At 48.8% G+C, this 18,410-nt stretch overlaps 1 protein-coding gene across 2 annotated transcripts in view; it reads right to left on the reverse strand.

Annotated features, from left to right (window-relative positions):
• The window catches only part of PDE8A (phosphodiesterase 8A), a 2,218,572-nt gene that overhangs the window by 1,167,194 nt on the left and 1,032,968 nt on the right, over positions 1-18,410 (reverse strand). For both annotated transcript variants that reach the window (XM_086958243.1, XM_086958242.1), the window contains exon 5: positions 7,170-7,227. In XM_086958243.1, the coding sequence (XP_086814369.1) occupies positions 7,170-7,227 (58 nt within the window). The remainder of the gene's footprint in view (positions 1-7,169; positions 7,228-18,410) is intronic.

Genomic DNA, 18,410 nt, shown 5'->3' on the forward strand with positions numbered 1-18,410 from the left:
AATTTGAAAATGATGCATTGTTATCACTACTCAAACTCTGGAAGACTTAAATCCTAATGCAAGGAAGGGGCCAACACTTCGCTTCCATTGCAAAACCTAGGGCCTAATTTGTTTTGCGCTCTAGTTAACTGGGCGACAAATGCTTCAATTGGGGAAGTATAGGGAGGGGGGTTGGTTGGGGGAAAGGGGAGGGACCGTTGTCCCGATGAGGATTTTAATTTCTTTGTTTTGCTGCAGCACTGAACATGACAAAAGAGACACCAACACTCACACGCCATAGCGACATAGAATTCACCCAGATACTCTCAGATCCAAACCACTGAGATCCATCAGCTCCCCCGCACCGACGGCCCTACAGGCTAACATTTACCAGACATGGCAAGGCCCCACTATGAAGGTAAACCCCTCAAGATCCTCTCATGGAATGTGAACGGGCTCCTCAACAAAAGTTAAATGTACAGTGATCTTAAAATACTCTCGGAAAATTGACCCAGATGCCCTTCTGTTGCAAGAGACACATCTTATGGGGGATCACTGCCCTTTCCTAGAATGCCAAGGGTTTGATAGTGTTTAGCATTAAAGGTTTTCCCAAGGATCCCGAGGAGTGGTGATCCTTTTGCGCAGGTCCCTTCCCTTCACAACGTTCCACACAGTTAAAACCCCTCAGGGCCGCTTCATGGCTCTCACAGGGACCCTAGGAAATACCAAGTTTAATCTGGTGTCACTTTACATACCTCTGGCGACCCTGGAGCACACCCTTCACGTTACGTAGAAGTAACACCTTCCCTTCCTCAGGGTCTGACGGCGATCGGAGGGGATTTTAAAGCATTACTTGATCTGGTCAAAGACACCACGGGGATACCCTCCTCCCACAGAAAGCTGGGCGACTTGTATTCTGGGCTTCCAAGCTGTACCTTTGCAACGTCTGGCGCGTTTGGTACCCCGGGGAGCTCCAATACACCCACACATCCGCAGTGCACCACACCCACTCCTGTATCAATCTAATCTTTAGGCTTGCCCCTGATTGTCGGTCTGTTACAGGGGTTCAAACCCTAGCTCGAGGTATATCAGATCAACCTTCTCTCGTCCTCCAGATGGGGGCCCTATGGGCGCTTTACGCCCCATATGGAGGCTCAACACCTGGTTTCTCCTAGATCCAGACTAGAAACAGGCGATTAGGGAGGAGCTGTAACATTACTACCAGTCCAACAAGGGCACAGTACAATACCAGGGCACAATGGGGGTGACTGGCAAGGCCACGAACCAAGGTTATACAAAAGGGCATCTTAAGCGCAAGCATTAGGTGCAAGACCAGCTCCTTTCCCTAATAGAAGCCCAAGCTCTACGCCTTGAGCAGAGTGCTGCTACTACGAACAGAGAAGACGACCGCAGGCAACTTCACTTACTGAGGGAAGAAATTGAACACACATCATTTGAATCCGCCAAATCTATCAGGAGATCCTTAACCGCCCGGGTCTACGGATGGGGCGATAAAAATGGAAAGTTGCTTCACTGACTTGCTTCCTATGCCCTGGCTAACAGAATAGTACCGGAAGTTAGGAATGATCAAGGGCACATGTCTCGCATCCCAACTGCGATCATACACACCATTGCGGACTATTAAAAGAAACTATATTCCAAAGATCGAGCAAGCACACTAGACTCCAGTTCCCAGTTCCTACAAGGTATCCCTCTCCCACGGCTCCCTAAAATAGAAGCTAAGGGTCTTGATGAGCATATTACGAGGAGGAGATTGAGGAGGCAACTTCATCACTTGCATCACAAAAGACACCTGGCCCAGACGGCTTCCCAGCGGAGTACTATGCGGCATTCCTGGAAACGTGGGTTCTGCAGCTCCATGCTCCTTATGGCTATGCAAGTCTGCCAGCCCTCCCCCACTCTCACTTAGGTACATGGCTGGGTCCCTTGTGAGTATTCCTTTCCTTATCACTCACTTGTGGCACACATTTTTCATGTGGCTGCGCATTCGTCAAACCAGATGTCCCCTACACCCTTAGGTCCTGAAGAAAGCCTATATTGCACAAATGGTCGAAACGACGTCAACAAAGAAACTAAATCGAACCATTAACCCAGCACATATCATTGTATATAGTTGCGTCTACTCTATATATTTCAAAATGGTCAACTTTAAAATGCATTGGAAACCAATCACAAGTGTCACTAATATGTCACCCATGTTATAGGTTCCAGTTTCACTGGGGACACCCCACAGGTTTGTATGTATTTATTTCTGTATATATTTGAAATACATAAAAGTAACTTTATTGAAGTGTGACAGAGGTGTATCTCGTCATTTCTCCTTTGGTATTACCTTAACCCTTTTTCATTGTGATTCGGCACATTTCTTGTCAGTATAGATTTATGTACTAATCCACTGGAACCATTGTTTCTGCTAATACTTTCACTACCCTGGTCCCTTGTGAGTAGGGTTCCCTTGTTACTTTCCCTCGACCATTCGAGGAAGAGGCAGAGAAAGGCGTCTCCCCCGGATATTGGATATTGATATGGCTACGGTAGTAGTCATACCCTAAACAGACCCCCTCGTGGCGACCCCCCCCCCAACTCAGCCTCCTGCTCAGACTATCGGCCAATGTCAATTATCAATACTGAAGTCAAAATATTTGCAACCATCCTTGACACGTGTCTCAAACGGGTGCTTAACAGTTTAACCCATTTCCTGCTTTGAACGTTCAGCGCCAGTGCTGAACGTTCAAAGAAACGGGTGCGGCTGCGTCGGCCGTTGGACGTGCGCAGCACCAGGGAGGTAGCTCGTGCGACGTCCAACGGCCGACGGCAGCAGCGAACAGTTTAATACAGATTCATGCTGCGCCGAAGCACAAGGCATTGTTTGCCGCGCCTACACATGGCACTCTCTCATCGCCACCTCATCACTCCGTACTTAGCCTTATTACTAATCGACTTTGAAAAGTCCTTCAACACTGTTGACTGGCTATATCTCGATACTGTAATGAAAAAGGCAGGAATAGGTTCACACTTCAGGACGCTGGTCAAGGTGCTCTACTCAAATCCGTCTTTCAGGGTTCTTTTCAATGGAGGACTTTCAGAGGTGTTCCCTATCAAAAGAGGAACCCGGCAGGGCTGCCCTCAATCTCTCCTCCTCTTTGCCCTGGCGATCGAGCCAATAACTTGTATTTTCCAGGCTAACACACGGATACGAGGCAGGCACCGGCGGAGTGCATGTGAAGATCGCACATTGGTCCAAATGCCGACGATGTCCTGCTTTTCCTTGCAGACCTGGCTGCCTCCATATCCTCCAGCTATTTAGCCAGGCGTCGGGGTTGGGCCTTAATCCAGCCAAATCCACTCCAATACCCCTTCATAGTTCACATGAATGCATAGACTGGCAAAATACAATTCCTCTGAGAAGCCTCTCCTTAAAGTATCTAGGCATCTGGGCTGACCTTCACCCCGAAATGACCTGGTCCCTCAACCGTAACCCTCTGCTTCAGCGGGTAAGAGAGGATCTCTGCAGATGGCAATCCCTCCACCTCAAACCCCTAGGCAAGACAGCCCTATTCAAAATGATGGTGCTGCCCTGATTACTGTATGAAATTCAAAACCTTCATCTTCATTTCCCTCGCAAACGGTTCCAAGATATAGACGGTATAATCACTGCTTTTCTCTGGGGTAGCTCAAGGCACGACTCTCCATCGCCCATTGTCAACAATCTCCCTATGATTTTTTTATTTTTATTTGCATGTTTATAGGGCGCTGCGAATCGACTCCCGGAGGAGTATCTCCGCGCCTTTGGCAGCAACTAAAGAACAGCAACTCGTCGTGAATTAATTCAAAGCCCTAAACCAGCTAGTAGTTAAAAAGGAACGTTTTGAGTTTCTTCCTAAAAGGGAAATGTTCCCTGCATACTCTGATTTCCTTCGGGAGTTGGTTCCACAGCTTAGGGCCGGCTACAGAAAGGGCCCTACCCCCCTTTCTAGCTTTTATGGCCCTAGGAACACATAACAATTCCTGATCTCCTGATCTCAAGGATCTAGCTGGGACATAAGGAATGAATTTTTCAGTGAGGTAGCCAGGACCCTTACCCATAAGGCATTTATGGATGACACAGCAGATCTTAAACATCACCCTCTGCCTTACCGGGAGCCAGTGCAGTTTGGCCAACAATGGTTTTGAGGGAGTACGAGGCGGGACGTTTAAAACTAGTCATGCAGCAGTGTTTTGCACAACTTGCAATCTAGCCAAGATACCCTCATTGGCACCCAGCAACAGACCATTGCAGTAGTCCAGCCTACTTAACACTAGTGACTGGACCAACGTTCTCCTGGTGAAATCCGGTAGCAGAGGGAATACTCTCCTGAGAAGACCAATAACATGAAAACACGAACCCACCACTTGATTAGTTTGTTGTGTTAGGGTGAGCTCATGATCCAGTTTCACTCCCAGATCTTTTACCACTGTTTTGGGCTCAGGGACGGGGCCAAGATCTTGGGGCCACCAGTCCGGAGTCCATAAACGTTTGGCCTCTCCGAAGAGCATCACCTCGGTCTTGGAGACGTTGCACTGCAGGAAGTTGGCTGCCATCCAGCGTGCCTCCTCCTTCATGATGGAGGTATGGGGATGAGGAACCCTTTCCTGTATTATCTGGCTACCCCTCTCCTGGTGATACACGACTGGTTACAATGGGGGTTGGTCCGATCCGGCTTACCCTCTGGAATTGGACAGCCTTGGCTGTTCTCGGGTCCAGGAATTGGTCTACAGGGCCCGATCCCTCAATCAATCCCTGTGTGACTCGGGGAACCCTTGCTAGCATGGTGCTCGGCACTGCGATATACTCAATGGGATACTAAACTCATTCTACAGACACCTCTGTAGCATGGAAATTGGCTTGGGAATGTCGGGTGCCGGAGGGGTTGCAGACGTGGGACCTAATTGGGATTACACACCTGGAAAACGTGTGGAAGAGAGGGCACCAGTGCTCCTTTCAAAACTTGCAGCTCACATACTAATTACACTCCACCCAGTATTACAAATACCTTCAACTTCGGCATGCCATTGCCCCTAATATCTCTGTAACGCCTACATTTCCAGAATTCAGCCCACTAGACGCCAAAGTACTAGGGCAAGGGGGTGGGGGGTGGGGGGGAGGAGAGAAAGGTGGTCTTGCAGATTTACTGAACCTTGATAAACAATTCCTCATCTACCCTCGACTCTCCTAAGGGGGGATGAGAAAGATGGTTGGGTCCTCTGGAGGAAGAGGATTGAAGTGAAACCCTGATGGCCCCCCACATGCTCACCATCTCTGCCAGGCTCTGCCTAATCCAAATCTATTATCTTCACTGCGCCTACCTTACTCCAGTACCCCTCAATTAGGCTGGATTCCTCCCCTCCCCTGGGTGCCATAGGTGCGCAGCGGCACCTGCAGATTTTTATCATATGGTTTGGTCCTGCACCACCCTTACCAGCTATTGGACAGCAATAATTGAGGAACTGAGCAACATAATGGGTTGGGTGGTCCCATTTAAACCCCTAGCCCTTTTCCTGTGGGTAATGGAGGGACTGGATGGCTCCTGAGCCGATAGATCGATTCTAGGAACGGTAGTCATGGTAGCCAAAAGAGATATTGCAGCAGCATAGAAGGACCCTAACCCCCGACCGTCGCCAAATGGCGGAGAGGAGTGGACTGGTGCGCCATTCCGGGAAAGCCAGTAATGTGGCAAGAAGCTGCCCTACTAAATACGACGGTGTATGGGGTAAATGGCTCGGGCTGATGAATTAAAGCATAGAAATTGGACAGCGGATGATCTGAAACATCAATACGCGATATCTCTGGTTCGGCAAGTGCAGGCAAGGTCTAGGGAACTGATCATGTGTCAACTGTCATAGTATAGAAGTGCATTGTACTGTTGTTTGTAAAACCAATAAAGTTGATTATCAAAAAAAAAAAGAGTGAACACAGGCAGGAGTGGGGATTAAACAGTTTGAATGCAATTTTCACTCCTGCAGCAAGAGACAAGGCATCTCCCGGCTTCATGCAATCACCAGCAGGGTGAGGAGGATCTGGGTTGTGAGAACTTGGAGAGAGATTGGTCCCAGATATGTCTGAGGGCCAGCAAAACATCTCTATGCTCGCACAATAAAGTGAATGCATACAGGTTGCCACATCACAGAGGCTAGAATGAGTGTTGGGCAGCCCAGATATATGTTGGAAGCGATGGGAGAGAGATGCTCACACATACACATGTGGTGGTCTAGGGGGCACGTGCAGATGTTCTGGATGAAAGTGATGGAATCGATCAGAAAACTGACCAATGTAGTACTGGTCCTCAATTCTAAAATAGTACTGTTGGGCAATAGAGGGGTAGACCACATCTACACAAGCACAACCCCAATGTGAAAACTGCTAACACATCTTCTTCAAGCAGCAAGAGTCAGACTTGCCCAGGTCTGGAAGGACCCTGGCCATCTCTTGCTGTCGATCTGGTGGCAAAGGTCTGCACACTAAAAGACTCCATATGCACATCTACAAATGATGAAAAATAAGGCTATCTTTCAAAACATTTCACAAAGGAGACAGAAGGAAAGAAGACGCTAACAGGTTCATGCCCCAAACTCTTCGAGTAGCAGAGATGGCTTTGTTCTCACATACAGTAATAGAGGTGAGGGGGCAATGGCCCCTGAAGGCTGGGAGTCGGTGGAGCAACACAAAGAGGGGAAAGGAATAGGAAAAGACTGGATGGGCAAGATACTCCTTTCCAACTGCACAGGGTGTGGTCAAATGTTGTAAATGTGTTTTTTATTTAAGGTTGGTTGGCACCAAATGATGCACTGTTGCGGCGCCTATGAAGGCAAGACATGTCAAAGCTGACTAAGAGTATAATCGGCAAACATTGAAAATAACGTTTTTAACAAAACTCAAAGCATTGTGCTAAGCCACGTGCTTCCTTGAAACACAATGGAAAGTGATCATATGGAGATTAAGGCAGACACAGTCCAAGATAATGATAATGTGTATGAAGATCTAGAATTTTTTTTATAAAAAGTCTAAATCACTTCGCAAAATTATACATACATCCAATAGGATAATAATTTCTGTTCTGTACAAGGTGACCTTGAAAGTACATCGACATGAAATCAAAATGATTAAGGGTCCATTGGTTACCCTCACATACCCTGTTGAAGCCAGCAGATATAAGGGGCATTATAGAAGTTTCATCACGATCGCCATGCCTATTAAAGAGAAAATAATGAAAATTAAAAACAAATTGCAAATTAAATGAACAAGGTATGCTTTGCAGTGTTAAAGTGTAAAAAGGCATTTACCTGCTGCAAGGTTTTTGACACCACTGTAATAATGAAAAGTTACTTACTTGTTAACTGACGTACACCTAGTATACAGAAGCACCAAAATGAACACTTCTTGGTGAAAGATTATCGACCTAAGTCCCTCAACTGTACAGACAGCTGTTACAAACCTGCTTTTTCCCTAGTTTACGGAATCTGCTTCAACATACTTGGAAGGGCTTGACATAGCCTGTGATGCCAGCAGAGCGTTAGGCTCAGTAGTACTACAAGTGCATAAAACAGAATCTCTGATGCTATATATGTATATTTGACTTAAGTAGGAAAAGGTTCAGGACAAATGCGTAACATTAAAAAAGAAAAACTTTGGGACGCAATAGGGATCTCGGCGTTGGGCCATGTAATGAAGGGCACGACCCTAAAATCATTCCAAGAGCTGAGGGACGAATATAATATGCCCCAAACCCAGCTCTGTAAATACTTGCAGTGCCGACATGCCATCTTCCCTGCCCTGGAGGGACTAGACTCCTTACCTGAATTCAGCCCTCTGGAAGCTTAGGTATTCATGGGTGAATCGGAGGATAAGAAAATATCCCGCATCTACCAATCATTGGTTACACATTGTTCCTCTTCCCTTGACAAGCTGCGGACCACATGGGAGGGAGATGTGGGAGAGCTGGAAGAAGAAGATTGGAGGGAGGCTCTTGCTGCTCCTAGAGGTGCGGCCGTTGCCGTACGATTACGATTCATCCAATTTAAATATCTACATAGAGCTTACTATACTAGAGAGAGGCTGTGGCGAGCGGGTTTGATTGCGTCCCCTGAATGTCTGAGATGTGGTCGGGAGGTGGGCACCTTCCTCATCTTGTGGAGCACTGGAGAGATTCTGGACAGGTGTTTGGGACAGTTTGGCTGAAGTATTGGGTTGGGAGCTCCCCCGTACACCACAGCTGGGCGTTCTCCATGTAATTGAACAAGTGGGTGGCAACATTTATAAACGTCACTTACTGCTCCTTGGCCTTACCGTGGCCAAGAGGGATGTGGCCCATGCCTGGAAGGACCCTAGGCTCCCCCCCGGTGGGAGTGTGGAAAAAGGGATTAGATTACTGTATGGGGCTGGAGCATCCAGTGTTTGAGGCCCGGGGTTGCCCCAAGAAGCACTACAAAATATGAAAGAGATGGGCGGAGCACAGGGGATTGTGTCTGGAGCCGCCAGCACAGCGGGATGTGGATGCTGGACAGATGCTTTAAGAACCTGGGTGAGGGAGAGTATGCATTACCCGTTTCATAATGATTTTCTTTCTTGGACCTGTGAGGACATCGTGCAAGGGGCTAGGGTGGGATCCGGGAGGGGGTAGTTAATACAGGGCAGGGGGATGGGAGAGTTGTAGTAATTATGCTTCTTTTGAACTACTGTATTGATTGCTATTCTGTGCATTTTGATTGTATGCTCACAGCCCCTCCGGTGTTCGGAGTACTGTGGTTTACCTGCAATCTCTCTCAAGAAAATAATAAAAATGTTGTTCTGAAAAAAGAAAAAGAAAAACGTAACCATTAAATTTACAATAGGAAGTAACTAAAATGACACACAGTAAAAAAGGGTGTAGGGATTAGGGGAAAAAAAGAAAATGGAACATAGAATATATATATTGTATATAAATATTTCCTATAATTTCATATATAACATATATATGTGCCCCATTACATTATGAGGGTCGTATGGTCAGAGAGGCCACTTAGAAGGATGCTCACTGACTTGACAGAGGAGTTCAGCAGCTGGCAGCTATAGCAGGTAGGTGGACCGCTGAATGGTTTATATAAGCTTGCGTTGTGCTAGGAGAGCCAAACATCGCACAGCCCCATAGAATCTGCTCAGAAAGATAAACAGACCAAGTGCACCGGCCCGGATATGAAGCGGTGGAGGCATCAAGATTAGGGTCAGGGACCGTATTAAAGTTACCTCAAATCACTGCAGTCCCCACAGGGAGAATCAAGATAAAGGATCTTAACATCTGGAGAGTGGGTTGCAACAATGGTGGGGGGAACATGGTAGGAAAGGTTATAGTGCTTGGCTGCAGGCAACACGCATCTCCCACATATCATATCGCCCCTGGGGATCCTCATGGACCTTAGTGAACATCTAAGAGAAGGATTTATGGAGCGATATAGCTCTCCCTAGAGCCCCCCCCCCCCCCCCCCCCCCGGAGCACCCGGTAAATCCAGCATTAAAAAATTAAAAACCCCATCATACCCAGAAGGCCTAAGAGGTGAATGTCCCGTAATAGGAGAACATCTGGCCTATATCTCTTTACATAGCGCAGAGCGCTTGATCCAGTTTAGGAGACCGTTGGTATTCCAGGAGAAGCCCGTCAAGTTTCGGACAGACATGGTAAGTGAGGATGGTGTAGGTCCTGCTAAGGGCTATGAATATCTGTCTAAGGTGTGGTCAACAGTCAAAAAGATACACGATAAGCCTTGGAAATATCTGCTGTGAAAAATCCTGAAAAGAAAAAGACATGGTTAGAACAACAAACCCAGCCCAAACGGCCAACTTAACACACTCTGCCCCCAATCCTCTGACCCCAAACTGCTTCCTAGGAAGCATCTTTCGCTCCTAAATAAACTACATCTATGTCATTAAAAACAATAGGCGCCATCTGTGATACATGGGCGCCCATTAAGTAGGAGAATGTTCCCGACAGCATACAGGAGAAAATCAAGGTAGGCAATAAATGCCTGGGCCAAGGCCATAAGAACAGGGTCAGGTCTCGGCAGGTGGCAAAAAGAGCGAAGTTGAAAAGGAAGCAACAAGCAAATTTACAGCCGAGCGTTGCAAATCGAGACATGAACAGCCAACCCAGGTGCCCCTGCCATTTCTGCCAATAGTGTAATGCAAGTCAAATGTGAAACAGAGAAATACAATAGCATTTATCAGGGAGGGGTGGGAGGTTGAGAAATGGACCTTGGGATATCATAAAAGGACCGAAAAATCAGTGGTGTGTCTGACAGTCCAGGGTCGCAGGCTCCCTCAGCTCACCCTCCACCAGCACCAGGTTGGGTAAGGAGGCCGCCTCCTGCTGATCCGCCCATGACTTTCTGGAACGAGAGCAACGTCCTTTCTTCCGCTGATGCAGGATTGGCCAACTGTGTCCCTGGGGTCACCAATTTGATGTACATCAGGTGAGGACCTTCTCAGAGGACGATGTTCCGTGGCCCAGTATCATGCTTGCTCTGGGATATCAAAGAAAAGGGTATTAGATTGAAAGAGGACCTTCAGGCGGACCTGGAAGAGAAGCATAGTGAAGAATGAGAGTGTAGAGCTTCTGCTTCACCTCCTCAAAAGAGTGGCGGTGCTACTGCACCATCTTGGTGTAATCAGGGAAGATGAGAATCCTAGAAATGGAATGCTTGATCTCTGGTTGAGAATGGCCCTCACAAAGGATAGTATCCTGGTCTCTTAAGTTAAGGGGCTGCAGCATCACATGCGGAGATGGGACCCCAACAGGGGGCCTGAGAGCCAGTGCCCTTTCATTGAAAAACAGCTGTGAAAGCGGAACCATTCCTCTAGCGCCTCAACCAACCTCGAGGGATTCAAGGACTCCGGAAGACCCACAAGTGTGAGGTTTTCACGTCTCGAGCTGTTTTCGCCGTCTTCATCCATTTCGGTGAGGGCCGCCACCGAGATCAATTATTTCGATGCTTGATGCTCGAGAGTAGCAAAGTCGACTTCAGTTGTGGAGATCCACATCTAAGCTTCAGTCATTCTATCTGCTACCTTGCGTAGGTCGCGGCGCAGCAGGTAGAAGTCCACTCGGAGTCTATCAACTTTGGACTCCACAGCCTCTTCCGAGTCTCGGAGGGCCTTTAGGATCATTCCTTAGCCTACTGCAACAGGCTGATCAGAAACAGTTTCAAGGTCCGCAGCATTCTCTTTAGCTTCGGTTGGGGGGAGCATATATTGATCCATTCTGGTCTTGGCAGGCGTCGGTGGGGGAGGTTTCCCCATACCAATCATAAGCGTCCAATGACCCAGACGCACACAGAGGAGTGGTCCAGGTAGAGCCGGCCAGCCCTCAGCAGTTGCCAAACACCTCAGGGTGTGGACCCACCTCAGTCGCAGCAGCTGTAGGTCTCACTGCAGGGCCCAGTGCCCAGCTATTCATACTCCGGCAGCCAGTGATATCGCTGGATGAGATCCTGGTGCTTGCAAGACTGCATGAGCTGTCGAACTCTCGGGCTGATGAAATGGAAGTGGCCCTTAACTTACACCCAAACCCCTCGGGCCCACTTCGGCCACTGGCAGTAACGGAGGAGAGAGTAGAGGCCATTCAGAGATGCCCAGCAGTGCTACAAGGGAGTGGGAGGCTGTCGCGCAGTGGGACATGCGGCAGCTGCGGCCTTGAACACCAGCCGACTGGCCCATGTTTCGCAAGGAAAAAGACCTGCTCACGGTGTAGGAAGCTTAACCACTTTGCCAAAGTGTGCCGGAGTGGGAGAACACGAGCCACTGCCTCAGGACAGCGAGGAGTGTTGACGGTCATCAGACAGCTGTCGCTGGAAGACCCGCAGGAGCAGACAGACACCGCCCTGCAAGGGTACCTGCTGGCCGCAGACGATGATGTCTTTGTGGTATCGTGCGTGAGCAGGGATGGCCCATGCCTTCGACCCCCACCCATGTGCTCCATCACAGTGGCAGGGTCCATAGTCAAGGCACTCAGACACCGGAGCGTCGGTAAAGGTATGAAAGACTGTCCCCACAACCACCACAGTCACCCTCGAAAGCAAAAATCTATACGTTTGGAGGCCCTGAGCCGCTTCCCCTGAACGGCGTCATCGAAGTGGCCAGCGAAGGGTGTCTCCTCTACATGCGGTTCCACGTCACCGAAGGAAAGAGAGGCACCCTCCTCCGCTGCCACTTGGCAGAAGACCTAGAGTTGGTTTTCTATGCCAACCAGGTTCATGACTTACATGCCCACAACATCCTCAAGGAGTTCCCTATTCTGTTTAAAGGACTTGGCTGCCTCAAGGGAAAACTGTTCAAACTGCACATCGACCCCTCCATCAAACCCACTGTGCTCCGGAACCGGAGAGTGCCACTCCACCTACGCCGTTAGGTAGAGGAAGAACTGCGGAATCCAGAAAAGCTGGGGTGATCGAGAAGGTTTTGTGCCCTACCCCGTGGTGTCTCCCCTGGTTGTCGCTCCTAAGCCAAAACAATCCGGAGCCATTCGACAATGTGTGTGGACCTGCGACTTCCTAATCTGGCAGTAAAGCGGGAGCGACATCTAATGCCCACCATGGATGACATAGTGGCGAATCTTAATGGGGCCAAGTGGTTTACTAAACTAGACCTCAACGCCGGTAGCAACCAACTGGAGTGTAACCCGAGAGCAGAAACATCACAACATTCTCTACGCACGTGGGGTTACGGAAGTAGAAGAGGCTGAGCTATGGGCTATAGTCTGCCGCAGAGGTGTTTCAGAACACCGTCCGAGAAACACTCAGGGTTACAAGGGGTTATCAACCTGAGTGATGACATCCTGGTGTTCTCAAAAACTCTGGAAGACCACCACATACACTTGAGGAACACACTCCAAGCGGCCTCCAGACTGTGGGCTGACCCTTCATCAAGCCAAGTGTTCCTTCTATCAGGAGTCAGTAGAATTCTTCGGCTACATCTTCTCGCAGAATGGCCTACAGGTGGACCCTAAAAAGGCGGCAGCCATATGCTCTTTTCCGCGGCCCACATCGCCCACAGAGGTCTGTAGTTTCCTGGGCATGTCCACGTATTGTGGACAGTTTATCTCCAACCTGGCGTCCCTGTCCGAAGACTCATGAAGACCGGAATACTGTGGGAGTGGACGGCTACGGAGGACGCGGTGTTCAATGCTGTCAAAGAAGCCCTCATGGACAAGACGGTCATGGCCTACTTCCAGACGAGCAGACGCACCAAAGTAGTCGTGGATGCCAGCCCAGTGGGGCGAGGGGCTGTTCTCCTTCAGGAAACGTCAGCAAAAGAGTTGGTCCCGGTAGCCTACGCAAGCAGAGTCCTGACAGAGACCGAGATGAGGTATGCCCAGATTGAAAGAGCGGTACAAAAGGGGGTGGTGATGGACATAGCATCTGAACCAATCAAATACTCACACCCAGTCAACAGATCAGGGTTTAATCTATCACCGTTCTTTTGCCCACTCTGCCACCCCAGTTCAGACATGGCCATATGCAAATCAGTCTGACCCTGTGCCTCATGGGAACAGTCCAGCTCGAACTGCTAAGCCATGCCTTCCCTGGACCGGAAACAAGCTTCCTAGGACCGGTTTCTGCATTACAGCCGTCTTCAGCCAGGCTTTCTTGAATCCAGTGGCAAAGTGAGCAAGGGACTCACGTCTGAGCATACCCTGCCAACTTATGGCGAACAAAGCGGTACAAAAGGGGGTGGTGATGGATGGAGCATCTGAACCAATCAAACACTCACACCCAGTCAACAGATCTGGGTTTAATCCATCACCGTTCTTTAGCCCACTCTGCCACCCCAGTTCAGACATGGCCATATGCAAATCAGTCTGACCATGTGCCTTATGGGAACAGTCCAGCCTGAACTGCCAAGCCATGCCTTCCTTGGACTGGAAACAAGCTTCCTAGGACCGGTTTCTGGCATTACAGCCGTCTGCAGCCAGGCTTGCTTGAATCCAGTGGCAAAGTGAGCAAGGGGCTCACGTCTGAGCATACCCTACCAATTTATGGCGAACAAAGCGGTGCAAAAAGGGGTGGTGATGGACGGAGCATCTGAACCAATCAAACACTCACAACCAGTCAACAGATCTGGGTTTAATCCATCACCGTTCTTTAGCCCACTCTGCCACCCCAGTTCAGACATGGCCATATGCAAATCAGTCTGACCTTGTGCCTCATGGGAGCAGTCCAGCCCGAACTGCCAAGCCATGCCTTCCCTGGACCGGAAGCAAGCTTCCTAGGACCGGTGTCGGGCATTACAGCCGTCTTCAGCCTGGTTTGCTTGAATCCAGTGGCAAAGTGAGCAAGGGACTCCCGTCTGAGCATACCCTGCCAACTTATGGTGAACAAAGCGGTACAAAAAGGGGGTGGTGATGGACGGAGCATCTGAACCAATCAAACACTCACAACCAGTCAACAGATCTGGGTTTAATCCATCACCGTTCTTTAGCCCACTCTGCCACCCCAGTTCAAACATGGCCATATGCAAATCAGTCTGACCTTGTGCCTCATGGGAGCAGTCGGGCCCGAACTGCCAAGCCATGCCTTCCCTGGACCGGAAGCAAGCTTCCTAGGACCAGTGTCGGGCATTACAGCCATCTTCAGCCTGGTTTGCTTGAATCCAGTGGCAAAGTGAGCAAGGGACTCCCGTCTGAGCATACCCTGCCAACTTATGGCGAACAAAGCGGTACAAAAAGGGGGTGGTGATGGACGGAGCATCTGAACCAATCAAACACTCACACCCAGTCAACAGATCTGGGTTTAATCCATCTGATTGGAAGAGTGGCATTTGCGATTAAGTGGGCATGCCATCACTTCCATCTGCACCTCTTTGGGCAGTAGTTTCGTATGGTGACTGATTACAAGCCATTGATCCCCCTCTTTGTGGTTACTGCTAGGTTGGCAACTTCCCGAATCGAGAGATGGGCAGTCCAGCTGCAAGCCTACCGGTTTGAAGTTGAGTTCCGCCCTGGTGTCAATAACATGGCCGACTTCCTGTCGCGACACCCGGTCTGGACTGTGCCGGCATGACAGTCCACAGACTAGGAACACACAGAGGAATATGTCCAGATGGTGTCTCAAGAAGCTTTCCCGCAAGCACCCACTTTAGAGGAGATAGGGAACACCACCTCAGCCGATGAAGGTCTAGCCAAGGTGAAGAGAATGCTGCTCGAACGCAGCTGGCAGCACTTCCTTGATGGAGCACGACCCTTACAGAGGATGATAGGATGTTGCGACAACATCTATGGAGGTTTCGCAGCGAGATAAGGGAAGGTGGGCAAGGAGTAGTTTTGCGTGGCTCCACAATAGTAATTCCCCGGAGCTTGCAGAGGGGAGTGGTCGACCTTGCACATGTGGGACACCAGGGGATAGCCAAAACAAAGGCCCTTCTCCGGAACAAAGTGTGGTTTGCTGGCATGGACACTCTGGTGGAAGACACCATTCACACCTGCCACTCGTGCAATATCACCAGTGGGGACCCAGTTCCTCACCCGGTCATTACAGAAGAGCCATGCCAAGACCCATGGACTCAAGTCAGCATCAATTTTGGATCATATCCAGATGGGCAGAGCACACTATTCCTCATCCACTCCCACTCTAAATTTCCGATTGTGGAGATAGGGACGTCCACCACGTTTCCCCAGGTCAAGGTCACCCTGGACCGAATCTTGGCGATGAAGGGGCTTCCAGCAGAAATCAGATCGGACAATGGGTCTCACTTCCAGGGTAAAGAATGTCAAGAGTATCTGGCGTCGCATGCCGTCAACCATCGCAAGATCAACTCACAGTGGCCACAAGCCAACGGAGAGGTAGAACGTTTCATCCGGACCCTGGACAGTGCCATGCGAATTGGAGTGGAGAGAGGTGAAGATGCAGAATACTGCTTGCAACAGTTCCTGAGGGCATATCGATAGACACCACACTGCACGACACAGTGTGCTCCCTCGCATTTGCTGTTCCCTGGGGCTCCCCAGCATAGTATCCACACAGACCCGTCCAAGATCTGGATCAAGCTGCTGCACAAGCACAGAGAGCAACTTCTAATGAAAAGGCGAGCCAAGCACGAAAAGCATAGGTGATGAACATCCGAGTGGGAGACTGCGTCATAGTGAAGGACCGGTAACCTGGGTGGAAGTATCGCAATCCGTACGAGCCGGACGTATGGGAAGTCACGGAGGTGCGGGGAACCATAGTTTCTGTATGGTGTGGACACCGCACAATTGCAAGAAATATCTCCTGGTTTAAGAAAGTGAGCAACACACCCAGTGGAGAGGGTGGAGGTGCGGAAGACAGAGAAGAGGCAGTTCCCAACACCCCAGGAGGAGACAGTGACAACTTGTCAATGTGTCCAGAGCAAAACACATCCGCTGGGAAAGAACTGCCAGGAGTTGTCCCGAGCCAACCACAACATGGCCGGTGCAGGCAGGGGATGCTAACAACTCCCGGAGCCAGAGGTATGGTCTCCGGCCGAACCCTGTCCCCAGTCAGAGACACAGGGACTTTGAATGCTGCATACCCTAAGTTTGGACTTAGAAGTAGGGCAGCATTGTTTCTAAAGAAAAGCGGGGCTGTAGTGACAGAGCCACCTGGCCCGCACTATACAATGCTGTCAAGACGCACACACCTGGAGGGCGGGCTCGCCCGAAGGCATAAATAAAGGGGCGCATGACCGCTTGTGGTCTTGTCCCATACTCCATTACTGTGTGCATGTTGCCTTATTGTGTATTGACCCCTAGGCCTCACCTTAACTCTCAGCAGAGTCTCCTGACGACCGCTAGACTCCACAAAGGGGACGTTCTTTGGGCCTGGATGGCAGGGTGTGCTTACGTGCCCTTACTAGTTTTTTTCAGCACTTAGGAGCGAGTCATTGAGTCCAGTAATGGTTGCCACACCATTTTCTTTCAATGTTGTGGCAGTTAATCAAATTATCGTGGATGAACTATAGAACCTAGACAGTTCTGTACAGTTCCTGAGCTTTAACTCCTTCATGCCAACTCTGGTACTTCTTAAAACACTAATTTCTCAAAAACTACTGAATGTATTTATACCAAATAGGAAAAAGAACAATCCCTGAGTAAAGCTTTACCATTGTGCCAGTTTTGGTATAGTTGAGTTCAGCAGTTTTTCTGTATCAAAGAACAAAGAATGCCATTGTAATTAAAATGGGTAATTGCACTTTTTCTTGGCCCCCACTAGAAAGACTGCACAAAGCTAACCAATGAGAAACACAAAGTGGATTCACTTTTTTTCTAAAGTTTCATGCAGATTCCCTGAAAAGCGAAACGTTATTAGGAATACAAAAAATGTCATTCCATCGAGCTAATCATAACTACACTGGTGCTATCATAAGTGTATGAGGAGTACATTTAACATAAAAAATAAAACAAATATATATCTCTATCAGTGTTGAGGCATGAAAAACCAAGACATACAAATTTCTAAATTGTGGAACGATCACACACATCAGCAAGCCTGCGTGTCTGGTTGGGATGTATGCCCTTGTTGTTGCTGTGTCACAGTAAATGGTATTCCTGCTGCTGATATCAATGCACTTGAAGTGAGGACTGTATTAAAAATGGGTTAAGGCAACTCTAATCATTATAAAGCTGGATTAGGGGTCCAAGGCTGTATGTTTATGTGAAGTTTGAAATGTGTGTCTGGGATATAGGGTCTGATTTATATACTGATGGCGAGGGTATTTCGTCACAACTGAGTTCCCTTCCCGCTAATATAGTGGTCGCCTAACAAATTTTATTACGGAAGGACCTTAAGTTTTGCCATGGTTACTACTCTGTCTGACATAAAGCCCCTAAAGTCTGTCTGGCTCAAACTTATGTAGGCTCCGACTCCATCTTGACTAATGGAGGTCACCAAATCACCATATTTCTCAATCTATGTGCGGGGAAAGGGTGTTGGGGGGGAAGGATGGCGAGGGGGAAAGGGTGGCGAGGGGGGAAAGGGAAGGGTGGCGAGGGGGGAAAGGGTGGCGAGGGGGGAAAGTGTGGTAAATTTTAATTACCTATACGGAATTTATGCGGTAAAGTTCAATAAGAATAACTCATTAAAATAAGAAGGCAGAATCCGTGGTATCTGAGGTTTAAAAGTGGGTTTTATTCCTTAAAAAGGAATTGGTTCGAACCAAGGTACAGTACAGGAGCCCATCACCACGAGGGATCAGGGTAGGAATTGGAATGAACATGTACAATGATTTATTAACAAGAAACCGTATATATAGTCATTTCATACAGTAACATTGAATACAGAAGGCGTAACAGCTGAGAGAAACGAGATAAGAACAGAAATACGTAACAGAAGGCATGCACTAGGGCGTACACGGAGGTGTGTGCAAAAAAAACGTCACATGAAGGTGTCATAAG

Source organism: Lissotriton vulgaris, chromosome 2_1 (genome assembly GCF_964263255.1).
Source record: "Lissotriton vulgaris chromosome 2_1, aLisVul1.2, whole genome shotgun sequence".
NCBI lineage: Eukaryota > Metazoa > Chordata > Amphibia > Caudata > Salamandridae > Lissotriton > Lissotriton vulgaris.